Here is a 24,533-nt window from a genome sequence, read left to right on the forward strand (position 1 = left end):
TCTAAGATCTTGAAATTGGGATATTTTTTAAAAAAATTAATATTGTTAGCACAATATCACTTCTTAGGTCCTGCTGTGTTGTTGTTGTTTTTATTGCATTGGCTATGTTACTGTGGCTCTTTGTATCCTGCTTAGACCAAAGTGGCTTATATATTCCATAAATGAATAAATAATAGAGAGTTGGAACTCTCACTCGTGGGATAGATTGCACATCCATGGCAGCTATTTCTAAAATACTAGCGTTAACTGCTTATTTCACATTGAGATGAATGGCATGTAATTTCACTCTTTGGGTCAAACATTATTCACACATTTGCACAGCACGGCACTGAAATGTCAGCTTTCTCAATAATTTAAGCCCCCGTTGTGATAAATAGGGATAGGAATACTTGCTTAAAGAAAAATAAAATTCTCCTGCCTCTAATAAATAGCTGGCTTTTTTTTTTACAGAAACATCACTCTACATTAAGAACATTTTGCAAAAGAGAAGGGAGGAAAAGACTACAACACGCATGGAATTAGGGTTTAGTAACCGAAGGACATCCTTTCAGCTTAGCCTGCTGGCTTGTCGAGGTCAAGGTGGATTCGCTACAGAGCTCTTTCAAGTCCATTAGACTTTGACTTATGGCTTTGACAAATTTGCTGGAAGAGGTCTCTGGACAGTTTTTGAAGCTTGAAACGCAGAATAAGATATGCTGGGACTGTGGATTGTAGCAAGCCCCATAGCCTTGAGGAATCACTGGCCCGTAACAGCAGAACATCTCCATTGTGGTGGGAACCTAATTTTAAGAACAACAAAACAGGGTTAAGTTAAAGCTGGCCAACTTAAGGTCTGACGCCCACCACTCTAGAGGTGGAACAACAACGAGTGGGTTTGTGGGATTGTCATTTTTGACAGTGAAAGAAGAAAGAAATGGCTAGACCCATTTAAGGTCATCATCTTCAATTCACTGAACATATTTTTAAATATCAACTGAGCTCCAAGACAGAGACCAACCACCTGGTGCTTGAACTGTGTAATTAATTATTATTTGACCCATTCAGAATCGCAAAACTGCATCTCGCTTACTTTGGCCCTGTTGTGCGGGGGAATTCACTGGAGAAAGCAATTATGTTTGGAAGAGTTAGTGGTAAAATGAAACCAGGCTGCCAAAGAACATGGTAACTGGACACCATCAAAGTTGACAATAAGCCAGACATACTGTAGAACAACTCAAAGTAGTGCAAGATTGTAAGATATGGAGAGACAAAATCATCAAGAGTCAGACACGAATAAAGGGATAACTTCATCATCATCACATGATGGTGATGAAGTTATCCCTTGAAGTTATCCAGAGATAACTTCATCATCATAACTCATCATCATGAGTCCAGAGAAGAGCAACAAAAATGATTAGGAGGCTGGAAGCCAAAACATACCAAGAGCAGTTACAGGAATTGGGTATACCTAGTTTAATGAAAAGAATGACTGGGGTGACATGATGGCACCATTCCAATATTGCGGGGGCTCCTACAAAGATGAGGGGGTCAAACTATTTTCCAAAGCACCAAAAGGCAAGATGAGAAACAATGGTTGGAAACTAACCACGGAGAGAAGCAACCTGGAACTAAGGAGAAATTTCAACCAATGGAATAGCTTGCCTTCAGAAATGGGTGCTCCATTACTGGAGGCTTTCAAAACTGGACAAGCATTTCCCTGAAATGGTCTAGGGTCTGCTGCTTGAGCAGGGGGTTGGACTAGAAGACCCCCGAGGTTCCATCCAATGGTATTATTCTATGTTCTATCTCCTATTTGACCTATTCACTGTTTCCACTCCATGACTTGACTGTCAAATTTTTGGAATTATTTCAGGGACTTCTTAAGTGATGCTTTTGGTTTGGAAAACAAAGGCTAAGAGTCCAGTTTTCTTGATCCTAATCCACTTTGAATGATGATGATTGGGTGGGTGGACGACCGAGCTGGCCATGCTTGTTCTTTTAATTGGATCATTTTATTATAGGTCTTCTGCAGTGTACAGCCTTGCCAATTTAATCCAAAGGTAATCAGATTTTTGAGCATGCCCACTGCACGTTCAGGGGAACCCATTAGTCTGTGAAATAACATTATTCCTTGACTTGTCAATTCTCTTTCATTGGCAACCTACTAATACGAAAAATAGCTGTCTTCTCTTTACGGTCTTAACTCTGAACAGTTACTGAGTGTACATTTAAGAGTTGGGCTTATTCAAATCTCAGAGATTTATTATCTCGAAAAAGCCTCGGAGGCAGTAAATTTTGCAAGAAGCTATTTCCTACGGACAAAGTCCTACGTTCTTCGTTCTTTTCTTCCCCCCCCCCCCCAGTTTGTTTGGAGGTTTGTTATTGTTGCGGAATGCAAAGCTTTCTTTAAATCCTTACGCTCCTGCCATTGTCCTGTACAAGCTTTCAAAACTCGCATTTAGCTTTTAATGGCACAGGACAAGCCATTAGTCCCACTAATAGAGTTATAGAAGAGTCAGATAAATTTGCTGTACCCCAGCCAAAGGCCATCAAGCTATTCAGATAACCCCTCCCCCCTTTTTTATCTATGGATGGTTTCTTGGAGAATTAATGTAGGCATGGGTGACTTACGCACAGTCATGTCTGAAAAAAATCCCCAGACAACATGATGAGATCGAATGACTTATTAGATTCCTTGTCTGCATTGTGCATTTTAAAAAAAATAAATCTGACTTTCCATATCTCAGGCAGAATGTGGAATACTGTGGCTATTAACATAGTTCGGTTGATTAAGACTGTGCACGCACCAAAATGTGTGGCGCTCACAGGGCGAGCAGCTCAAAGAATCCACAAATGGAATTATCTTGACTTCAGGAGCAAAGGAGAGAGAACAGTTTGAATCTTCACGCTTGGCGGGTCTTTGCAAGCTGAAAGGAACGCTTCCTAGCATTTGAAACCAGCAACATGAGCGAAGGCTGAAAGACTCCAGCAATCCTTGTGATCAATTTTAATAAGAATGCCTAACCTGAGGACCCAGATTGTTGGGGGCAATTAAGCTGACTTTGTAATAATGCCGCTTGGGGGGGTGTATGAAAGCCCTAATAAGCAGGCATATACATAGAATGAAGGCTATTGCTAAGCTTGTAAGCCGCCCTGAGTCTTCGGAGAAGGGCGGGATATAAATGGAATTAAAATAAATAAATAAATAAACCTGGAGCTTCATTTGATACTCAGGACATAGGCGTGGAGTTGGGGGCTTACAACACCTCCTGAACTTGCCATAAAAAATAAGTTTTTTTTAAAAAAAAGATATTTGAGAGAAAGAAACTTCTTAAATACCTGGCAGGGCATCGTTTGTTTATTTTATTTTTATTTTATTATTTGTACCCCACTGTTTACAAATAACTCAAAACGGCAAACAAATCTGTTACGCCTTCCTTCTCCACCTATTTTCTCCACAACAATGAACCTGTGAGGTCTACTGGGCTGAGACAGAGAGCGACTTGGCCCAAGCTCTGCCTCATACCTAAGGCAGAAGTAGAACTCACTGTCTCCTGGTGATTGGCCCAAAGTCACCCAGCCAGCTTTCATAGCTAAGGCAGGCTCTGAACTCATGGACCCCTGTTTTCTAGCCTGGTGCCTTAACCACTAGACTAGGGGTAGGCAACCTTGGCTCTTTTATGACTCGTGGACTTCAACTCCCAGAATTTCTCAGCCAGCATGGGGTAAACTTTGGCCCCTTCATGACTTGTGGACTTCAACTCCCAGAATTCCTGAGCCAGCATGGGGAAAACCTTGGCCCCTTCACGACTTGTGGAGTTCAACTCCCAGAATTCTTGAGCCAGCATGGGGAAAACTTTGGCCTCTTCATGACTTGTGGACTTCAACACCCAGAATTCCTGAGCCAGCATGGGGGAAACTTTGGCCCCTTCATGACTTGTGGACTTCAACTCCCAGAATTCTGGGAGTTGAAGTCGAGTCATAAAAGAGCCAAGGTTGCCTACCCCTGCACTAGACCAAACTGATGTTCATACTGAGGATGCTGAATCAATTAATTTTAATTTAATTTTAATTAAATATATTTATAAATTCTGTTCAGCTGGTTCTTTTCTCAGCTCTTCCCACTATTTTGCCAGACATATTTTATATCTCTGTTTTGCTTGAGGGTTTCTCAACTAGCTCTGATCTGCCTTTTGGGGAAGAGAACGTTGATTGATCCAGCAGAGCTCCAATGTTTCATTTAAGGACCAACCTGGACTATTGGCTGGCGTTTGTCTTTGGTTTAATTTGAGCTTTTGCCTGTGTTTATTGCCCAAATGGACAGCTGTTGGCTATTCATTTCTCCTGTTGTCAAAAGCCCAAGAAATGAAAAGTCATAACATTTTAAAGAGTGGTTGAGCATCAGAAAGTCTTTACCAGCTTCATCACAGGTTGTCACTGATTCATAAGGTCTGTCACAGTGAGAATAATGGAGGTTCCTCCCTCTGATTAATCCCAGGAAAATTTCACTCACCTGGCTGGTGGAGAGAACAAATCGATTGCTTGCCAAATAAGTTTCATCAGTAAATAATTCTGGCAGCTCTTCAAAGTTTTCTCGGGCCATCTCTCGCAGTCCCAACAAATGATTGTCGATAGCCATGCCTGTAATAGCCTGCGCCCCAGACAGAGAAAGAAGGAAGAAGTGATCATTGCAAGCCTAACAATTTGTACTTTGGGGTTTAATACGAAATCATTTCAAGTTTTTAAGATTTTAAGATAACAGAAGATAACAGGATAGCAGAATTGGAAGGGAGCTTGGAGGTCTTCTAGTCCAACCCGCTGCTCAAACAGGAGACCCTATACCATTTGGGAGGAATGGCTGTCCAGTCTCTTTTTAAAAACCTCCAGTGTTGGAGCATTCATAACCTCTGGAGGCAAGTTGTTCCACTGATTAATTGTTCTCGCTGTCAGGAAATTTTTCCTTAGTTCTAGGTTGCTTCTCTCTTTGTTCAGTTTCCATCCGTTGCTTCTTGTCCTGCCTTCAGGTGCTTTGGGGAGTAGCTTGACTCCCTCTTCTTTGGGGCAGCCCCTGAGATATTGGAAGACTGCTATCGTGTCACCCCTCATCCTTCTCTTCATTAAACTAGGCATACCCAATTCCTGCAGTGATCTTTTGTATGTTTTAACCTCCAGCTCCACAATTACACTTTCTTTAGACGTGAAAAGTCAAGAAGGACACAAGCCTAGCCTTGCCGTTTGAAGGAACTCTACTGAACTCAGTGGCATAAGAGAGAAGATGACCTTGACAGAGATAAGCAGGACTTGTTGCCTGGACAAAAGAGGGTGAAGCTTTTTTTAAAGTCCAGAACTATGAAATAGCATTCAGAAATAGTTCGGGCATGATCAGAGTTGCAAAATTCTGTTATCAGAACCAGTTTCAACAAAGCAAAATGTTAATCTTCCAGGTATGGTCTACTATCTAATGGGGCTGGCAGATTCATCTCAGAATTTCTACAAAAAAGGACATCCCAGTCTATTCAGTCTTGGATTGGACCGAATGAGTCAAAAATCTTATTTGTTCACCAGTGCTGTCTCCTGGATTTGCTACTGTTCTTGTTTTATTCTATATGTTTAATGCTTTATGTAAATTTAAATGATTATTCTCTTAATCTTGTTGTATTTCCCTTCTAGGGTTTTAATCATTTTTTTATCATAAACTGTGCTTAATAAATTTATAGGATGGTAATATTAATCTAAGGGACGCGGTGGCTCAGTGGGTTAGGACGCTGAGCTTGTCGATCAGAAGGTCGGCAGTTTGGCGGGTCGAATCCTGTAACAGAGTGAGCGCCTGTTACTCATCCCAGCTGTTCTGTACCAGCCTGCTACCGGCCCTGCAGAAAAGGCAGGGACAACCCCTTTTACAATAAGGCAAGAGGCTGGAATTACGCCTGCCAAATTTATAGCTACAAAAACAAACAAGACACGAACCAAGAAACCGGAGTTTTAAGAAACACGAACTATCCAAGCGGTTGCCTTCAGCAAACCAGCCCTCCCCACACATTCCCCTTATATAGAGTTCAGGGCATGGCTTCTCTCTGCCTCCTTCCGAGAAGCCCCATTGCCTTCCTCTGTCTACTCCTAATTGACTGCCTCCTGCGTCAGGCGTCCTTGAACAGGGCCAGCTGTGGGTCATCTTCATCCATGCTGTCAGGCTCACACAGCTGGGTCTCCGTGGTGACCAAGTGGGAGGGGCCTGGCTGAGGGCTCTCATCAGCAAGATCTTCAACCCCCTCAGCAAGGTCTTCAACACCCCCCTCCTCCTCCTCTGAGTCATCCGACCCAACTGCCGAACCCACAGGCTGACCCTGAATCACAACACCAGCTTCTGCCTACCTAGCAGCTTGAAAGCACATAAAAATGCAAGTAGAAAAATAGGGACCACTATGGTGGGAAGGTAACAGCATTCCGTGCACCTTTGGCATCTAGTCATGCCGGCCACATGACCACGGAGACGTCCTCGTACAAGCGCTGGCTCTTCGGCTTTGAAATGGAGATGAGCACCGGCCCCTAGAGTTGGAAACGACTAGCATGCATGTGTAGGGGAACCTTTACCTTTACCTTTAATATTAATCTGCTTCCATTAATGTTTACAATAGTTTGTCTAGAAACTTTGCAATACCATGTCAGTTGTATAATGACTTGGGACAATTTTCCCCACACTGCAAAAGGGAAGATGACATGTGGCTTAATGTGTTTATAGACATAATGTGGGGTTCTTTAGGGAGATTCTGCCCCAGAATTTTTTTTTAAAAAAAAGTTTTCACTGCTACAAGCCAAGCATTTTCAAAGCAGATGACTACTACTCCAAGCAAAGTATAAAGAACTGTTCATGGATCTTTAGGAAAACAAGAATCCAGCGTTGGCCTGTCTGGCATCAGAATGAGTGCGAGAAAAGATGATCAAACCGAGGTCACCATGGTTTCCTCCCACTATAAGAAATGGATTGGAGGATCAATGAAAATATCGTCCTATCTAGTGTGATTTATAAGGCTATAAGCACTGACATGTTTCCCGGGTAGATTAATGTCCTATCTAAAGGGAAAAAAGATGGCTGTGTCGTAACATAATAAAAGGGGTGCCAGCACATTCCTCACAGTTTGCTAAGGGTACAAAGTTTAATTTATCACAACCATTTGCTAAGCAAGGAAAAACTCGCGATGTCACGTGACCTCGCACAACGTATCGGGACTGCTTTGCCATTGCCGGCCATGGGGTGGGCGCGGCTTCCACGTGACACGTCTGGCCCGCGGGCCTGCAGTTTGACACCCCTGAGCAAGGCTATCTATGCCACAGCTGGAAGAATTGCTTCTGGAACAAAGATTGTGAAGGAAAGATCTTGAGAAGTTTGGAAGAGCCGTTCTGGATTTGGCCCTAGGTCCAATTAGTTCGGCGTTCACTTGGGAAACGGAGGAGGTGAGGAATTACATGCCAGGAGTAAAACTGAGAGGCAATCGTACTCTCCTATTGCTGCTACCGTAACTGTGGTGGAATGATGGCCAGATCTTGGGCATGTGGAAAATGGAGCCAAGCCATTACAGAACAAGAAAGTCCTAGGCTGCCTTAACAGAGGGATAGAATCAAGATCGCACAATGTGTTAATACCACTTTATAATGCCTTGGTAAGATCACATTTGGAATATTGCGTCCAGTTTTGGTCACCAGATGTAAAAAAAAAAGATCGTGAGACTCTAGAAAGAGTCCAGAGAAGAGCAACAAAGATCATCAGAGGACTTGAAGCTAAAACGTATGAAGAACGGTTGCAGGAATTGAGTATGTCTAGTTTAATGACGAGAAAGACCAGGAAGTGACATGACAGCAGTGTTCCAATATCTCAGGGGCTGCCACAAAGAAAAGGGATCAACCTATTCTCTAAAGCCCCTGAAGGCAGGATAGGAAGCAATGGATGGAAACTGAACAAAGAGAGAAGCAACCTAGAAATAAGGAGAAAATTCCTGACAGTGAGAACAATTAATCAGTGAAATGGCTTATCTTCAGAGGCTTCCAAGAACAGGTTGCACAGTCATTGGAACAGACTGTTACAGAGAAGAGTCCTTAGTCCAAGGGATGAGGAAGAGGAGGAAGAGACTCAGAACTTCTGTTTGGTATAAACTGATTTGGGCAATCTTTGGCAGGCTTTCAACATTCTATTCCTTTGCCCTCTATTTCTTTCCAGAAATCCAGAGGTTTCTTGAATTTGCAAGCCTGACAGGATCCAACGTTTGGTTTTGTTATTGGAATTCTAGATGGCTTCTTGGTCTCAAAATGATTTCAACATACAGAGATTTTTTTTGGGGGGGGGAATTTTTGAATTTTTTTAGCCTGAAGACCATATCAGGATTTTAAATAAGACTACCAGATCTGGGATGCAGAAGTCTCAGTGTCCACTAGATGGCAGCACTGAAGTATAGCTTTGCTACCCTCTAGTGGCTGGGTAGTTGAGTAGCATGCAAGGGATTGCACATTAAAAAGTACATGAATGCATTTGAAACCAATTTTACCTACGTAATTGATTCTGTTGGCATCTTTCTTGAAATATTTAAAGCACAACAAATTCTATACCAGACATACAATTGAAAATAAACCAAAAAAATCTATTTTGGCCTCTGATTTCTAAAAAGTACTTGTATTACATAGTCATCACCATCACTGAACAGTTTTTGTTTTTTTTAGCAAGGAACTTCCCCCCCCCATATAATAGATGCTTACCAAAACAGTGTAATTGGTCTGGGCTGCTATTGCACTCTTAAATAGCTGCATTTTTTCAGAATTCTGTAGACAAAAAAAAAGAGCACAGACATTTTCTAAATATATATATCCACATGGGAAATTCCACTACTTTTACAACCAAATAATTCATTGGTCAATTTCCTTAGTGCAGGTGCATTCGGAAGCCTGCCCTGGGAGTGGAACTGATCCTAAACTAGAATGCAAGTTTGAACAAATTTGTCCTTTTATTTCAAATGTTGCAATACTTCAATTAAAACATCATCCAAAATCAGTTTGAAAAGGCATAGCTAAGCTTCAGTCTTCAAGAGAAAAATAGAGAAAAAGGATGGAGTGCACGTTTAGCCGAGCAGTTGTATGTCAATCGTCAGATGCTGTAGAGATGTTATTTCTCCTTGTGTTGTAGGCATGTAGAAAGAACACACACAAAGTTGTAACAGTGCAGATATAGGCTGCTCTGTCCACCCTTCCTTATGGCTGCCTTCCCCAACATGGTGTTCCCCAAATCTGATGGTATTACAACTCTTAACCGCTCCACTCCATATAATTGAAAGTTTCCCCAGAAGCCATTGAGATTACAGCTAACTAAAACCAGTGGAATAAACACAGTTTTAAGAATAACAACCCAACCATTAAACGCTTCAATATCTCAAGAATCAGCTTGGTTGTGATCAGCAAAAGAGTAGTTCATAGCATGCGGGAGCTCTTTAAAGCAGCTACATTTTGTATGCCCATTCTCCTCAGCTGCTACGAGAATCCAGGGATAGATATAGGTGCTTTAAAGAGTTCAGGCTGGTGCTATTTCTCTTCTCCCTTGCTTTGAAGCACCTGTTGAAAATCAAGACTGAACAACGCACAATTCTGCTGATTCTGCAAGTGCATGATAGTTACCCCTCAAGATGAGTTGTTACAGCTTCAGTTGAGCTTACTAAGTAGGCATTACAGCTTCACATGGCATTGCTTTTATCACTGGGCATCTACCAAGGGTTACTCACCAGCAAGGGATTCTGTCAGATCCCATATTTCTAAGGGTGCTCTTTCTAACTCTGACTCTTAAACTCTGTTCCTTCTATTCCTCTGGGTTCTGTCATACTCCTGGAAGAGAGGGGGGGGGGAAAGACGCTGCGGGTTGCTTCCTTGTTTTTCTCTATCGCTACAATTAACTCTTTCGCTGTTTCTGCATACACACTCTTTGAACTGTCCTCCCTTGATGTCAACTAGAAGGTGGAGGGGGGAGGAAAGAATGCACCTCTGGGCATCTGGCTTATCTCCTATTCGGAAGGGAAAGTGAGAAGACCCAACAGACACCGCTATAACCCTGAGACAGACTGGCGCCATCAGCATTTTCACACAACGGACCTAACACATGCGGATTGGCCCGTTCGAACCGACCGGATGAACTATTGGGGTGGGGTTTGCTTGGGACTCTTTTCCTCTGAGCGAGGAAACCTCAGATCCTGTCTGTTATGCCTGCTGTCAGCTTCTCCTAATAAAGGTTCATAACGGCTTCCACCAGTTCTGCTTTCTTGGGATGCGGTTTTGAAGTGGGCCCTGACAGACGCCTTGTAAAATCCAGAATCATCTAGGTATTTCTTCTCTTTCTTGCTCTTCCTGTCTATTCACCTGTCCTTTCTAGACAAGCAAAGGAGGGCAGAAGTGAAGCATCCCCCAACCCATCTACCTCAAACCATTTACAGAGGGAGGTGTTCTGTTCCAGCCAACGACTGGCCCTGTTGGAATGTCAGGGACAACCCCTTTTTTATATTCAATAGGATGCAATTAAGCCAACCAAATTTATTTGCAAAAACTAAACGAAACAGTTCAAAACAAAGTTAAACAAATACAGACCGAGACTCTTATCAGAAGCTCTTCAAACGGTTGCCTTCAGCAACCAGCACCTCCCACACATTCCCCTTTTAAACAGCAGTCTCAAGGCGTGGCTTCTCATTGCCTTCTCCCGAATTGCCTCATTGCTTTCCTCTGCTCAGTTCTGCTAGATTGCCTCCTGCTCCTAGCATCCCTGAACAGAGCCAGCTTCCAATGTTTCTGGCTCACACAGCTGGGTCTGAGGAGGAACAAGATGGGAGGGGCCTGGCTGAGAGCTCTGCGGTGCCTAGAAGCTTCCTCTGACACCAAAGGCTCTCCAAACCCCTCCTCCTCCTCTTCAGAATTGTCTGACTCAGCTGCCGAAACCACAGGCTGACGCTGAATCACAACAGGAGGAGAACAAGGGAATCGATCATCCCCCACAGTAAAAGATTTGTCTTCTTAGCCGTCTTGGGTACTTTATCAGAGGAAAGACAAGGATAGAAATGGAATGCATATCTAAACACAAAACCTAAGCCACAGATACCTGAAGAGCTGATTTCTGGTCTACCATTCCTTTCACAAATGTTAACACTTCAGGAGTGGCAGAGCGGATGTTGTCTACCCTTCCACACTCGTAGCGGCGAAGAGAAGCACTTTCGTAGGTGGGAACCAGCCTCATGTTCAACCTACAGCGGGATGACAATAAAATCCTGATTGGATCATCCCCTTATAGAAGCTGTAAAGGGGCAGGAAAAAAAACAAAAAAAAAAAACAAACGATAGCATTCTGATCCAGGTGAATATTTTACCATTGTGTTTCTGGTTGGGTTTAGGACTTCATTTTTTTTAACTGTGTGGAATTCTGTGGGAAGAATCTGCACAACAGCCAGCCTATTCCCTCAACATCAGGGTCAAAATGCATTGAATTGAATTGAATTTGCTCTGGTTGTGAGATGTGCAAAGGAAACCTCTCTGCCAGTCCAGGAAATGCACACAGAGTTTAAAGAATATTTTATCTGAGTCACATTTCAGCACGTGGGATTAAGAACGTAAGGGTAAGACGACAATTTTATTAAAATTTCATTTTAAAGTAGCCCACGTGAATAGCACGGGACCAAATTGTCCACAGCATGCTAGATTTTAGAGCTATGGGAAGGCAGGGCTGAAGAAAGAAAGAAAGAAAGAAAGAAAGAAAGAAAGAAAGAAAGAAAGAAAGAAAGGAAGGAAGGAAGGAAGGAAGGAAGGAAGGAAGGAAGGAAGGAAGGAAGGAAATCTGAGCTACAATAATCTCTCACTGATGATTCACACCTGACCCATCACAAGGCCCATCACAAGGCCCTCTCTTGACACACTCACACCACACCCATCAGAAGACCCTCACTCGACACATCCACACCTGACCCACCACAAGACCCTCACTCGACACACCCACACCTGAAGCCCTTATAAACAGAAGAACACGGACATCCCCTCCACTCTGATGAAGATGTTACGTAGCCTGGTAATGAAACATTTGAAAACCAACCCCACAAACTCGGAGAAGGAACCTTTACTCTCAAGACTTTCCCCCCCCCCGTACTTCAGAGAACCTTTGAGCAGCCTGGACTTTTGACCACGAAGTGGACAGCAGGCTCTCTTGATTTGTCACTGAATTAGATGATTTTTATTTATCGTTCATTGGCCACTAATGTGCTTTCGTTGTGTGCTTTATCAATAAACCCAACCCCCTCCTCTGAGCCACGTGGGGACACCAATGTTAAGGTCCATGTTCTCTCTGGGATTGAGAAATGCTGTTTGGTTAAAGTATCTCAGCTCCATGCCCGTCCCAGGTGGTCACTCCTGTGTAACGTGTAGCTTTGCCAAAACAGTCTGCATTAAGGGAAGCTGTAGAGAAGGTCACAGAGGATTGGCAGACCAAGGAGGGAAAGACACAGCTGGCCATTTGGCCTGGATGAAATGAGTGTGGTCAACATATTTCCTTCACGTACCGGTAAAAGGCCAGCTGGAGCGCCACTTGGATGTAGGCATCTGGGCTCATCTTCTGTTTTTTGATAAATTCCTTCCCATAGTTCTCAAACCTATAAGCAATAAAGTCTAGATTCCTCACCAGTCTAGAAAAGGAGAAAGAAGAGAAATAAAAGTAGTTCTCATGGTTGTTGTTGTTGTTTTGAAGTGAAAAACGCTTTCCCCAACAATTCCAGTAAGCTCTTTCAAGCTTTGAGAAGGATTGCGTCCAAAGGAAATTTGGAATTCAGTTCTTAAAACTCAGTTCCTAGACATCAGGTGGCCTGTTCGGTGCAATTTAAGAAGCTCTACATATCCTCTTATGGGACGCAGTGGCTCAGTGGGTTAGGACGCTGAGCTTGTCGATCAGAAGATCAGCAGTTTGGCGGGTCGAATCCCGAGTGTCGCGTAACAGAGTGAGCGCCTGTTACTCGTCCCAGCTTCTGCCAACCTAGCAGTTCGAAAGCACGTAAAAATGCAAGTAGAAAAATAGGGACCACTCCGGTGGGAAGGTAACAGCGTTCCGTGCGCCTTTGGCATCTAGTCATGCCGGCCACATGACCACGGAGACGTCCTCGGACAAGCGCTGGCTCTTTGGCTTTGAAACGGAGATGAGCACCGGCCCCTAGAGTCAGAAACGACTAGCACGCACGTGCGGGGGAACCTTTACCTTTACCTTTACATATCCTCTAAGCATTGGAATAAACAATTCCGGAGGAGCACAAGGGCATGCAAAACGGTAAGGCTTGAATTCAAATGGGCTACAGTATTTAAATTAGTTACATTTATTTCTATGATCTTTCTCTACTCTACAACTCTAGATCTACTCCTCAGACTAATCAGAGAACACCTTGTGCACCCACAAAGGGTGAAAGTTTACATAAAATGCAAAGACAAATATCCACTTTATTTCCCCCTCTTGTTTGGAATCGTTATTAAAGCAAGAGGAACACACTGACAATAGTACACATGCCACTGCCACTGGTGAAGGACGAGGCCGAATCCTGCAGGGCTTCAGTTCTGTTCCTTTGCATGGATGTTTTTCCAGATATTTATATATTTAACAGAGCTTTCCGAGGGACCTTTTACTTACTTCAAAGCCATGGCATTTAATATATTTCTTTGCCATTTTTCAAGGCTGGGATTTTCCCCCAAGGTGCTTGTAATGCAAAAGCAACATAGGAATAGTAAAATAAGCAAGTGGAAAAGAAAATGTAACTGAAATATCTAACAGCAGGGGAAAAAAAGGTTTTAGTGACAAGCCAGAGAGAACAAAAGTTTTAAAAGGAGGAGATACAGATGAAACCATGGATGCCTCTTTAGGAAGGGAATTTTCTGATGAGACATCACCACAAAAATATATTTTTTCCTATAGTGCCTAATTTACATTTGCTAATATAGAATTACAAAATATAGAATTACGACTACAGATAAAAAGAAACAGGAAGGAAGGAAGGAAGGAAGGAAGGAAGGAAGGAAGGAAGGAAGGAAGGAAGGAAGGAAAAGGAAGAAGAAGGAAGGGAGGGAGGGAGGGAAGGAGGGAGGGAGGGAGGGAGAGAGGAAGGAAGGAAGGAAGGAAGGGATGAGAGAAAGGGGAGAAGGCAGACAGGCAGATAGGCAGGATATCCTTAATTATATATAAAATTTGAAACTCAACATTAGGTTTACATTAAAACATTAAACTCAACATTAAGAAAACCAAGATCATGGCATCCAGCCCTCTCAATTCATGGCGAAGAAATGGAGGTAGTGACAGATTTTATTTTCCTGGGCTCCAAGATCACCGCAGATGGGGACTGCAGCCAAGAAATTAAAAGACGCTTGCTCCTTGGGAGGAAAGCCATGGCAAATCTAGACAGCACACTAAAAAGCAGAGACATCACCCTGCCAACAAAAGTGCGTATGGTCAAGGCTATGGTCTTCCCAGTTGCAATGTAGGGCAGTGAAAGTTGGACCATAAGAAAGGCTGAGCGCCAAAGAATTGAGGCCTTTGAACTACGGTGCTGGAGAAGACTCCTGCGAGTCCCTTGGACTGCAAGGCGATCAAACTGGTCAGTCCTAGAGGAGATCAACCCTGACTGCTCTTCAGAAGGCCAGATCCTGAAGCAGAAACTCAAATCCTTTGGCCACCTCATGAGAAGGAAGGACTCACTGGAGAAAAGCCTAATGCTGGGAAAGGTTGAGGGCAAGAGAAGAAGGGGATGACAGAGAAGGAGGTGGCTGGATGGAGTCACTGAAGCAGTAGGCGTGAGCTTAAAGGGACTCCAGAAGATGGTAGAGGACAGGAAGGCCTGGAGGAACATTGTCCATGGAGTCGTGATGGATCGGTCATGACTTTGCAACTAACAACAATATATGCACTTTATTCCACCATCAACAGCTATATTTTTAGCTCTTTTCTCCACCAGCATCTTCCCTCAATATTTATTGTGCTCCACAGATCAATCTGTGAGAGCTTGCAGCCCTCAATATCTCCATATGAAGTTGAACCACCCAACGAAATGATTGTTGTACCTTTCCAGTTTTTCTGCAGAAGAAGCCAAGTGATTCTGAATTTCTGGAGAACATTTCCACCGTAGCCTCCTTGGAGCGGGCAGCTCACTCACTGAATCTGCTCTGACCAGTTTTTTTGCACCTTCTTTCCTGTTCGTAGAGAGGTAGAACAGTCCAGTGGTTTTCTTGTTGGTTTGTTAGTTTTGTGACCTGCTTTTTGTGAATCAACTCAGTCTCTCTTAGATACCCGCTCCGTAAATTATTGCTTCTGAGCCAGAACTACTTTCAGCTAGAGTTGAAAACCGGGGTTTGGCAAATTAAAGGGGGAAAAAAAATTCTGCCTGAAATAAGAGCTTGAGCTTGGTTCTTGGGATCTGTGCAGGATGATACTCTGAAGCTTACTACCCAAAGTATGGAAGCTGTTTGTTATTGTCTTTCGTGGCACCTTCTTCTTCTTTTTGTCTTCTCAGTCTATGTTACAACCCTCAGATTCCCTGGTGATCTTTCATCTGCTTCACTGACAAAAGAACCCAACATGGTTACATCCATGTAGACTCCAGGAGTTAAGCCCAGCCTGAACTAGAACTTCCTTGCCCCCCACCCTATCTACTATTTCTCCTTTGAGTCGGTGGCCTTAAATTTGGGACTCTCTTCTTTTCCAGCAAGTGCAATAGAATTTGCAGATTACTCGTTGCATCGCACTTGCCTCCCCATTCCAAGAGGAGAAACCTCCCTCAATAAGTGTCTCCTTCCAAGATTTGGCCAAGAAGGAAGGTGCCCATCCAGTCTAGACTTCTGCACAGCCTGACGAAAGGAAACGATGGATAATCATGAATAATGGAAGACGCTCAATGAAGTGACGCTGGCTTCAGGTTATTGCTGAAGTCTGAATGTCGCTGGAAAACATGAAATGCACATGTGGAAGTAAAAAAAAAAGCAGCTGGTTTCTTAGAGCAGCTGGAGTAGCTTACATGTGCTTCAATATGTGTTCGATGCACTGCACAAGAATGATCCCATCAAATGGGGAGTGTTCACACACTGTTCCACACACTCCGTCTCGTCCTACAACAAACTAAGCAGGGAAATTAATTTAGACGGAAGCGAAGTATAATAATAATAATAATAATAATAATAATAATAATAATAATAATAATAATAATAATAATAATAATAATAATAATAATAATAATAATAATAAAAAGTTGGGAGGGACCTTGGAGGTCATCTAGTCCAACCCCCTGCTCAGGCAGGAAACCCTATACCATTTCAGGCAAATGTCTGTCCAGTCTCTTCTTAAAAGCTTCCAGTGTTGGAGCATTCACCGCTTCTGGAGACCGGATGTTCCACTGGTTAATTGTTCTAACTGCCAGGAAGTTTCTCCTTAGTTCTAGGTTGCTTCTCTCCTTCATGAGTTTCCATCAGTTGCTTCTTGTCCTGCCTTCAGGTGCTTTGGAGAATAGCTTGATTCCCTCTTCTCTGGGGCAGCCCCTGAGATATTGGAAGACTGCTATCATGTCCCCACTCGTCCTTCTCTTCATTAAACTAGACATCCCCAATTCCAGCAAATGTTCTTCCTATGTTTTAGCCTCCAGTCCCCTAATCATCTTTGTTGCTCTTCTCTGTGCTCTTTCTAGAGTCTCAACATCTTTTTTACATCATGGTGACCTAAACTGGATGCAGTATTCCAAGTGTGGCCTTACCAAGGCCTTGTAAAGCGGTATTAACACTTCACGTGATCTCGATTCTATCCCTCTGTTAATGCAGCCTAGCACTGTGTTGGCTTTTTTGGCAGCTGCAGCACACGGCTGGCTCGTATCTAAGTGATTGTCCACTAGGACTCCGAGATCAAGAGTTACTATATATGGATTTAGTAACTCTTGAATTCAAAAGAATGCAGTATATTTTGCCTTTAAGATACCAGTTAGAAACACAGACCAGCCAGTATTAGAAATGTAAGCAGGGTTTGTTTTATGCATCGGCCAAATATCCCAGAAACAATTTGAAACGCAACAATATCCAAAGGTCTTAACCTTGACATAGTGGGATGACCTGAAATATCAAAAAGCACCAACGTTACAAGGAAGTGTAAAAGCATAAAAATGTGAGTGTTTTTTCTTCTTCTTCCAAAAACAACAACAACAGAGTGAATAATGTTTATGAAGATATTCAATAAGTCAAGGGAACAATTCCAAGTGCCATGAGTGTTTTTCAACTTATCTTCCTTTTCACTCAGAATAACAGAGGCGGGAAAGATCTTGCAGATCTGCTAGTCCGACCCACAGCTCAAGCAGGAGACCCTATACCCTTTGAAGGGCTGCCACAAAGAAGAACGGCGTGTGTGTGTGTGTGTCAACCTATTCTTTAAAGCACCGAAGACAGGACAAGAAGCAATGGATGGAAACTCATTAAGGAGAGAAGCAATGCAGGACTAGGTAGAAATTACCTGGTAGCAAGAACAAATTAGCCCATGGAATGGGTTGTCTTCAGGAGTAGCGGGTGCTCCATCGTTTTTAAGAAGAGATTGGACAGCCATTTATCTGAAATGGCACAGGGCTTTTTTTCTCATAGAACGCTCAGAACGGAGTTCTGGCACCTTTTTTGGATGGAACCTGTAATGACATGTGTGAGTTCCGGCACCTTTTTCTTTTACAAAAAAAGCACTGGAAATGGCACAGGGTTGAACGAGAAGACCTCCAAGGTCCCTTCCAATTCTGTTATTCTGACATTTTGTTCTTCCAGGTGAAAGCAGAGACGTGGGAAAGAATGGGAAAGGCAGTCCTCCCAGTTACGTGTTCCTGGAGGACTTGAAGCAAGTGATGAGTTGAAAATTAGATCCCAGCATACACCTCTATGTTTCGTTCCTTTTCTCTCCTGCTACATCATGCTTCCAATGAAGGCTAGACAAACGCTGGAAAAGTTTGAATCAACGATCACGTTGTTCTGTTCCAGCCTACTACCAGCCCTGCAGAAAAGGCAGGGACAACCCCTTTACAAAAGGCAAAAGGCTGGAACTAAGCCTGCCAAATTTATTGACACCAAACAGAGCAAACTGAACAAAACACGAACCACAAAACAGGAGCTATTCAAATGGTTGCTTTCAGCAAACCAGCCCTCCCACACATTCCCCTTTTAAACAGTTCAAGGCGTGGCATCTCTCTGCCTCCTTCCGAGGTGCCCCATTGCCTTCCTCTGTTTACTCCTGATTGACTGCCTCCTGAGTCGGGCATCCCTGAACAGGGTCAGCTGTGGGTCATCTTCATCCACGCTGTCAGGCTCACACAGCTGGGTCTGCGTAGTAACCAGATGAGAGGGGCCTGGCTGAGAGCTCTGCGAAGCCTCAGAACTGTCCTCTGCAGGCTCTCCAAAACCACCCACCTCCTCCTCCTCTGAATCGTCCGACCCAACTGCCGAACCCACAGGCTGACCCTGAATCACAACACACATCTAGACAGTTATTTAGAGGAAGATGAAGGTTTTGCAGTGCCTTAAAAGCAGTGGTGGGATTCAAATAGGTGAACAACTGGTTCTCTGTCTGGATGCTGCTTCCGGAAGTCCACTTTGGGTCTGAGCAACAAAAAAAATTAGCTACCAGTTCTGCCGAAGGGGTGCAAACCAGCTGAATCCCACCACTGCTTAAAAGAAAGTTAGCATGATCATGCCGTGATGGTAGTGAGGTTGGCTTGCTGAAGACAAACCTGGTGCAGAGAGCCGATTTGGACCCAGAACATCCATATCCATTTTCAGTTGTTTAAACCTGGATAAGAAGCTCTTTTCTTTGAGAGCATCACATTATAGCGAGATCAGAAGATCTTAATTGCCTCCCTCTAATTCAACCAGGAATTGATGTGTAGCTTTTCTGGTAGTTGTTGGGACTTACCTGCATAGACTTATCATACCAACGATTGGCACCATTTCTATGGTAGCCTCCACCATGGAGAAGCTGCAAGGCCCTGTTGGTGTCATTCAACTCCTCTCCACCTGGACTATCAAGGCAGACCAAGCACAGACTCCGTTCAATCATATCAAGGGAGTCTCTGTTTGTAGAATCTAGAGTAGAAAACAATTTGCTTGGAACAATGGCACACTGTTCCTCGATTTTTCTGCTCCTAATTGAATTGCTCTGCTTCATACACTCATTCTCTGAGAACTCTAAGAGTTTGAGTCTTTTGCTCCGTCAGAATGAAGCTAGTGGAAATTTAGGGTGTACAATGTCTGGGTTTCTACCCATCAGGCTGGGAGGAGGTTAGATCTCCAAGCAATTTAATCTACAAATTAATCTGCTGAACTTGAAAAGCACCATATCGCTTTGGTAATTTGATGGACTTATAGTACGCCGGGAACTGCAGTTATACACATTTTATGAGACTGAGATCTGAAATGAAATCAGATCATTCAAACGGAATATTAGATATTTGTCGTGACTCCTCACCAGCCCATGGATCCGGCAGCTGAGTCTGAGGACCTGGAGTGTCATCAGAGTCAGAGGGAGGCTCTGAGGAGCTCCAAGACTTACAGTCTGATGAGGAGCTTGGCCCCTCTACTCGTGCTCAGGCTGAGACACAGCTGTACTGGGAGCCTGTGGGGGACAGTGAAGACTGACAACTGGATGATATCCAGGATGTGCATAAACGCTGGCAGGCAAAGAGAGCAGGACAGAGGAACACAACGGGGCGGCTCCAAAGGCAAAGGAAAAGGCATTAGGAAAGCCACGCCTTGGATGTAAAATAAAAAGGGAGGTGTGGGAGGTGCTGGTTGCTGAAGGCAACTGTTCGGGTTAAGAATCAGGTTGTGATGAACTGTGTTTGTTTTTCCTCAAGTCAATGAGTAATAAAAGGGGGTTGGGCTTTTCCTGCGGTTTCTGCCCGCTCGATTGGAAGAGAGGTTTTTCCTTGTGAACTTAAGAAGGACTCAAGTAGGCTGGGACAGAACAATATTCTTGCAATCTAATCTTGGTGGTGGGGGTCCTTGGTGTTCTCTGAGCTTGGTTGTTGCCTTATAGATGTTTCATTACCAACTAGGTGGCATCACCGGTGTAAGAAGAGAATGGGCTTTGCACTCCCAAGCACTGAAGACGTTGCCCAATTGGGTCGTGAAACATCTGCAACAAAACCACCCAGCTCCAACAGCGCCAAAGAGAGCCCACAGTTCACACCTGAGCTACAAATATTCCCTTCTATTGTTCATCTGGTCTTTACCTGAAGAAGCCTCTTTCCACCTCTCATAATTTCAGGTGCAAATTCCTCTCCTCCAACAACGATAGGAAATGTGAGCATTTGTGAAAATAAGAAGTAGCCTTTAAGAGGGGACCAGAGAGGGATCTACTTCATTGGGAAGAGCTTCTGAGCCTGCAAGGAGCTGACAACAGAATGGCAGAAATTTGGGCAATCTCTCATTTCAGTTTCTGAAATGGGGGAAACCTATGCCGGATAGGCCTAAACGAGTATTTCATAAAGAAGAAGAAGCAGGTGGACAACTGCTGCTGGGGCCACTCTGCCAAAGAACAGAACGATGGGGTAGGTGGGACTCTGAGGTAGTTCTTGCTGACCTTCCATCAGGATTGTCCTGGACTTGGCCCACTCCAGCCTTCCATCTGAGGTCAGGAGACCAATTGGAGGCAGCCTGTCTTCCTCGTTCTCCGACATCTTCACTATCTTCCGTAACTGAGTGAAAAGGTCCCCCTCGCTGAGACGCCGGAAATTAATCACCACATCCAACACAAAGAACTGCCGAGAAAGCATCAACGTTAGTGGCGGGAGGAGCGAAAAGACGAGAACGGTTTAATCTTTGAATCAGGGGATGGCTGGGGCACGAAGGCCATTTTCCCCTTGCTGATTGAGCTCCTGGAGGCCATTTCACAACTTGTTCCTGCTTGGCATAGTTTCTTCACCCACCTACGGCATGCACCACCCCCAACAGCCTCTGAGCATCAACAAAGTGCATTCAGATCTGGCCAAAATAAAATGGAACTAGGTGTGCTTGTGCCAGACATTAGCCAGCTAGACCCAAGAGACTAGCTGAATTGATTGGCAAAGTCTTGCAACTTGACTTTATATACATTCTTGATCAATTCAACTGAAGAAGAAGTGGATGAGGGGTAGGGGGTTGTTGTTGTTGTTTTAAAAAAGTGAGATTCAGATGCCCTTACCTGATTGTTACAAGCCACAATGATATGGTCTGGTTCAGGCATGATACTGCTTTTCTGGGACACGAGGGTGTCCTTCGCATGTCCCGGAAGACGATAAGAAGAGAACAGTCCGTAATATTGCTTCATGCAAAGAGGATGACCCGACAGTTGTCCACGAGCAAAATCCACAGGCAGTGCATGGCTTGGTGGAACAGAACAAGAGACAAATCCATCATGCGTGTAAGGGCAGAAAGAAAAGAAATCTAAATCAGTTCCACTAGAACCAGGATAGATTAAAGAGAAAGTATCGGTAGATGGATTGCCAAAGCTGAAAAGCCATCATTCTTAACAGGTCCACAGAAATCACGTTCCAACCGCATTACCATTCATCAGTGCTTTTTTTGTAAAAGAAAAAGGTGCCGGAACTCACACATGTCATACAACCTGCCTTGCCTACCCTACAAGGTTCCATCCAAAAAAGGTGCCGGAACTCTGTTCTGAGCGTTCTATGAGAAAAAAAGCCCTGCCATTCATGAAGGACCACTGGAGAAAACATGGCCATAGTCAATAATAAGGACCAAACGTATCTACTTTCCCCTGTCTTGTAATGTTCTGCTGGACTTTGAAATCACAGACTGAAAAATACGAACGTGTTGCCACTCACGGTAGAAGGAGCCTTGGTGGAGCAGTGGGCTAATGCCTCCTTAAGTAACACCAGCTGCCTGCAATTAGTGCAGGTTCGCATCCCACCAGGCTCAAGGTTGACTCAGCCTTCCATCCTTCCGAGGTAGGTAAAATGAGGACCCAGATTGTTGGGGGCAATAAGCTGACTTTGTAATAATGCCGCTTGGGGTGTGTGTGTGAAAGCCCTAATAAGCAGGCATATACATAGAATGAAGGCTACTGCTAAGCTTGTAAGCCGCCCTGAGTCTTCGGAGAAGGGCAGGATATAAATGGAATTAAAATTAAAATTAAATTAAATTCTGCCAGAGAGGACTATGGGTTGTTGTTTTTGGTTTTTTGTGGTGTGACAAGGAAGATCTTGGATGGACTTAGTCCTTTCTAAGGGGCAGGCAAAATTGTAAGGTCAGTGTGATGATTTGGGAGAAACGTGAGATGCTAAAATTGATATGGTATCATATTAATATCTCATTCTAAGGACAGTAGAAAAAATAATCATTATAATGCTTTGTAAGCATGACTTCTGGAGACACTTGTAAAAGACGTTGTGCTAAACTAGGTGGAAATAGCAGACTTAAGATAAGATAACCTTTATTGTCATTTTTTTTTACTGTGGGCACAACGGCACACATCAAAAATGAAATTTAATTGCCCGCTCTCAAAGTGGAACACACACATGACACACACCTAACCATACTATATACACATATGTATAGACCCACACCCTTACATATACATAACAAATATTAAATACTGTCCATCTTGAATATATAATGGAAGGAAGAAGCTTGAGAGTTCACAAGGTTAAAGATTAATTGTTTGGCAAAATATCATATCAACTGTTCCCCTGGAATAAAGGTTTTTTTTCCCCCCAGAGTTTCAATTAGAATAATATTTGATAGAATCTGAACATTTCAAATCAAATTGTTGAGTCTCACTGTTGAATCATTTGAGATGCATTTGAATAAAATCAATTTAAAAGGATTTTGAGCACACGTGAAAGCTGTTTTTCCCCCAGATTGTTCCTGCAAATTGAATCAACCCAATTCAATCCTTCAAATCACATCACATCATATTATATGGAGATGATCCAATTTTCAAACAGCTGTGATCAGATCTTTGACTCTGTTTAGACTGATGATCTGAATGGAATGATTTGAATTGTATAATAGACAGTTCCATAGTCTGGACTGAGAAGATGTATTGAATGGATCCAAAGCAGGGATGGAAGTGAGTGCATTGTTGAACTAAAGTGTCATCTAACACAACAGGATCACTCAACACAAGACATAACACATGCAGTTTTTGTTTGTGCAGTAATGCTAGTGAAGACAGACTGGCCCACAGTGGAATGAATATGCAAACTTTTTATGCTTTGGCAAATGATCACATATATTCATAATAACATCTTAAACCCCATTCCACGCAGATCTAGCTTTGTTACGCTACTCAATGTTGTGACAGCAAGATTTCATAAATCACATATTCCTCCTTGCAAAGAACTAGAAATGGTTGCCTTTTGATGCCAAACTATAATTCTGGGGTGCACAACTTTTTCAGGGCTGAGGGACACATTTGGCCTTTTGAACAGCACCGCTGGAACCATCCTTCCAGGAGTAACAGGTGGAGACAAGGCCAAATTAACACTCTTTGCTTTTCATTTATCTTTCATTTTCATTCAACAGAAATGTCATTATTATGATTACTTCCAATTGTGTCTTCTATAATTTCCCCCATCCTCTTAAAAAAAAAAAGAAGCAGCAGCATCCACATTTTTTGGAGTCCTTAGGACAAGGGTTAGGCAACCTTGGCTCTTTTATGACTCGTGGACTTCAACACCCAGAACTCCTGAGCCAGCCAGGCTGAGGAGAAATGGAGAGGTTTCCATACTGAGTGAGCTATGCTGGTTCAGGAATTCTGGGAGTTGAAGTCCATGAGTCATGAAGGGGGCCATAGTTTCCCCATGCCGGGTCAGGAATTCTGGGAGCTGAAATCCACGAGTCATAAAAGAGCCAAGGTTGCCTACCCCTGCCTTAGGAGGACATGCATATGAAATTTGGGGTGTGTGTGTGTGTGTGGAGATTGCCTTCAGCCCTGGGATCATACCGGCAGTTCATGCAGCAACCTTGTTCCTGCTCAGAAAATATACTGTTTTTTTTAAGATCTTCTAATCTTCTGATATTTTTTTTTCCCAACCAGTTCCAGAGTCTGGGACTTAAGTCAGATGTAATCATGTTAACTGTCCACAATTTTTATGGGACTTGCCCCTGAAATCAGTGCATCTAAATTACATCTACAGTTCTCCTCAAGACTAAAGCATGATTGACTTCGAGAGAGTGACTTCGCTGCTGCATGAAGTCATCTCAACAAACTTTTACTTTTGCCCCTCATTTAAGAAGAGGTTCTATTCGTAAGGGACGGCTGCCTTACCTGTCCAGGAGAGCTTTATAATCCAGAACTCCAGAAATGAGATTGGCCACAAACCTAGAAGTCAAAATATAGAAGCAATTTCTGTAGCAAGAAATTATATACACATCACCTTCATCAACATCATCATCGAATGATCACGGTGGGGTGTTGTTGTTTTTTTGCCAGCTAACAATCAAGGAGCAGTAGGATAGGATGTCCATCAGCATTAATTGATCTTATTAGTTCCATTTTTAGATCTCTTCTGAAAGGGA

The 24,533-nt window shown here is 43.3% G+C and overlaps 1 protein-coding gene across 1 annotated transcript in view; it reads right to left on the minus strand.

Annotated features, from left to right (window-relative positions):
• Positions 1 to 518: 518 nt before the first annotated feature.
• Positions 519 to 24,533, minus strand: part of CHAT (choline O-acetyltransferase) — a gene marked incomplete at both ends in the record, with an annotated part of 41,691 nt that continues 17,676 nt past the window's right edge. Inside the window, 11 exons of the mRNA XM_083364909.1 lie at positions 519 to 779; positions 4,493 to 4,630; positions 8,725 to 8,787; positions 11,096 to 11,237; positions 12,539 to 12,661; positions 15,069 to 15,197; positions 16,019 to 16,119; positions 18,925 to 19,094; positions 20,593 to 20,770; positions 21,193 to 21,373; positions 24,283 to 24,336. Of these exons, the coding sequence (XP_083221035.1) occupies positions 519 to 779; positions 4,493 to 4,630; positions 8,725 to 8,787; positions 11,096 to 11,237; positions 12,539 to 12,661; positions 15,069 to 15,197; positions 16,019 to 16,119; positions 18,925 to 19,094; positions 20,593 to 20,770; positions 21,193 to 21,373; positions 24,283 to 24,336 (1,540 nt within the window). The remainder of the gene's footprint in view (positions 780 to 4,492; positions 4,631 to 8,724; positions 8,788 to 11,095; positions 11,238 to 12,538; positions 12,662 to 15,068; positions 15,198 to 16,018; positions 16,120 to 18,924; positions 19,095 to 20,592; positions 20,771 to 21,192; positions 21,374 to 24,282; positions 24,337 to 24,533) is intronic.

This window comes from Vipera ursinii, assembly GCF_947247035.1.
Source record: "Vipera ursinii genome assembly, chromosome: 5".
Lineage (NCBI taxonomy): Eukaryota > Metazoa > Chordata > Lepidosauria > Squamata > Viperidae > Vipera > Vipera ursinii.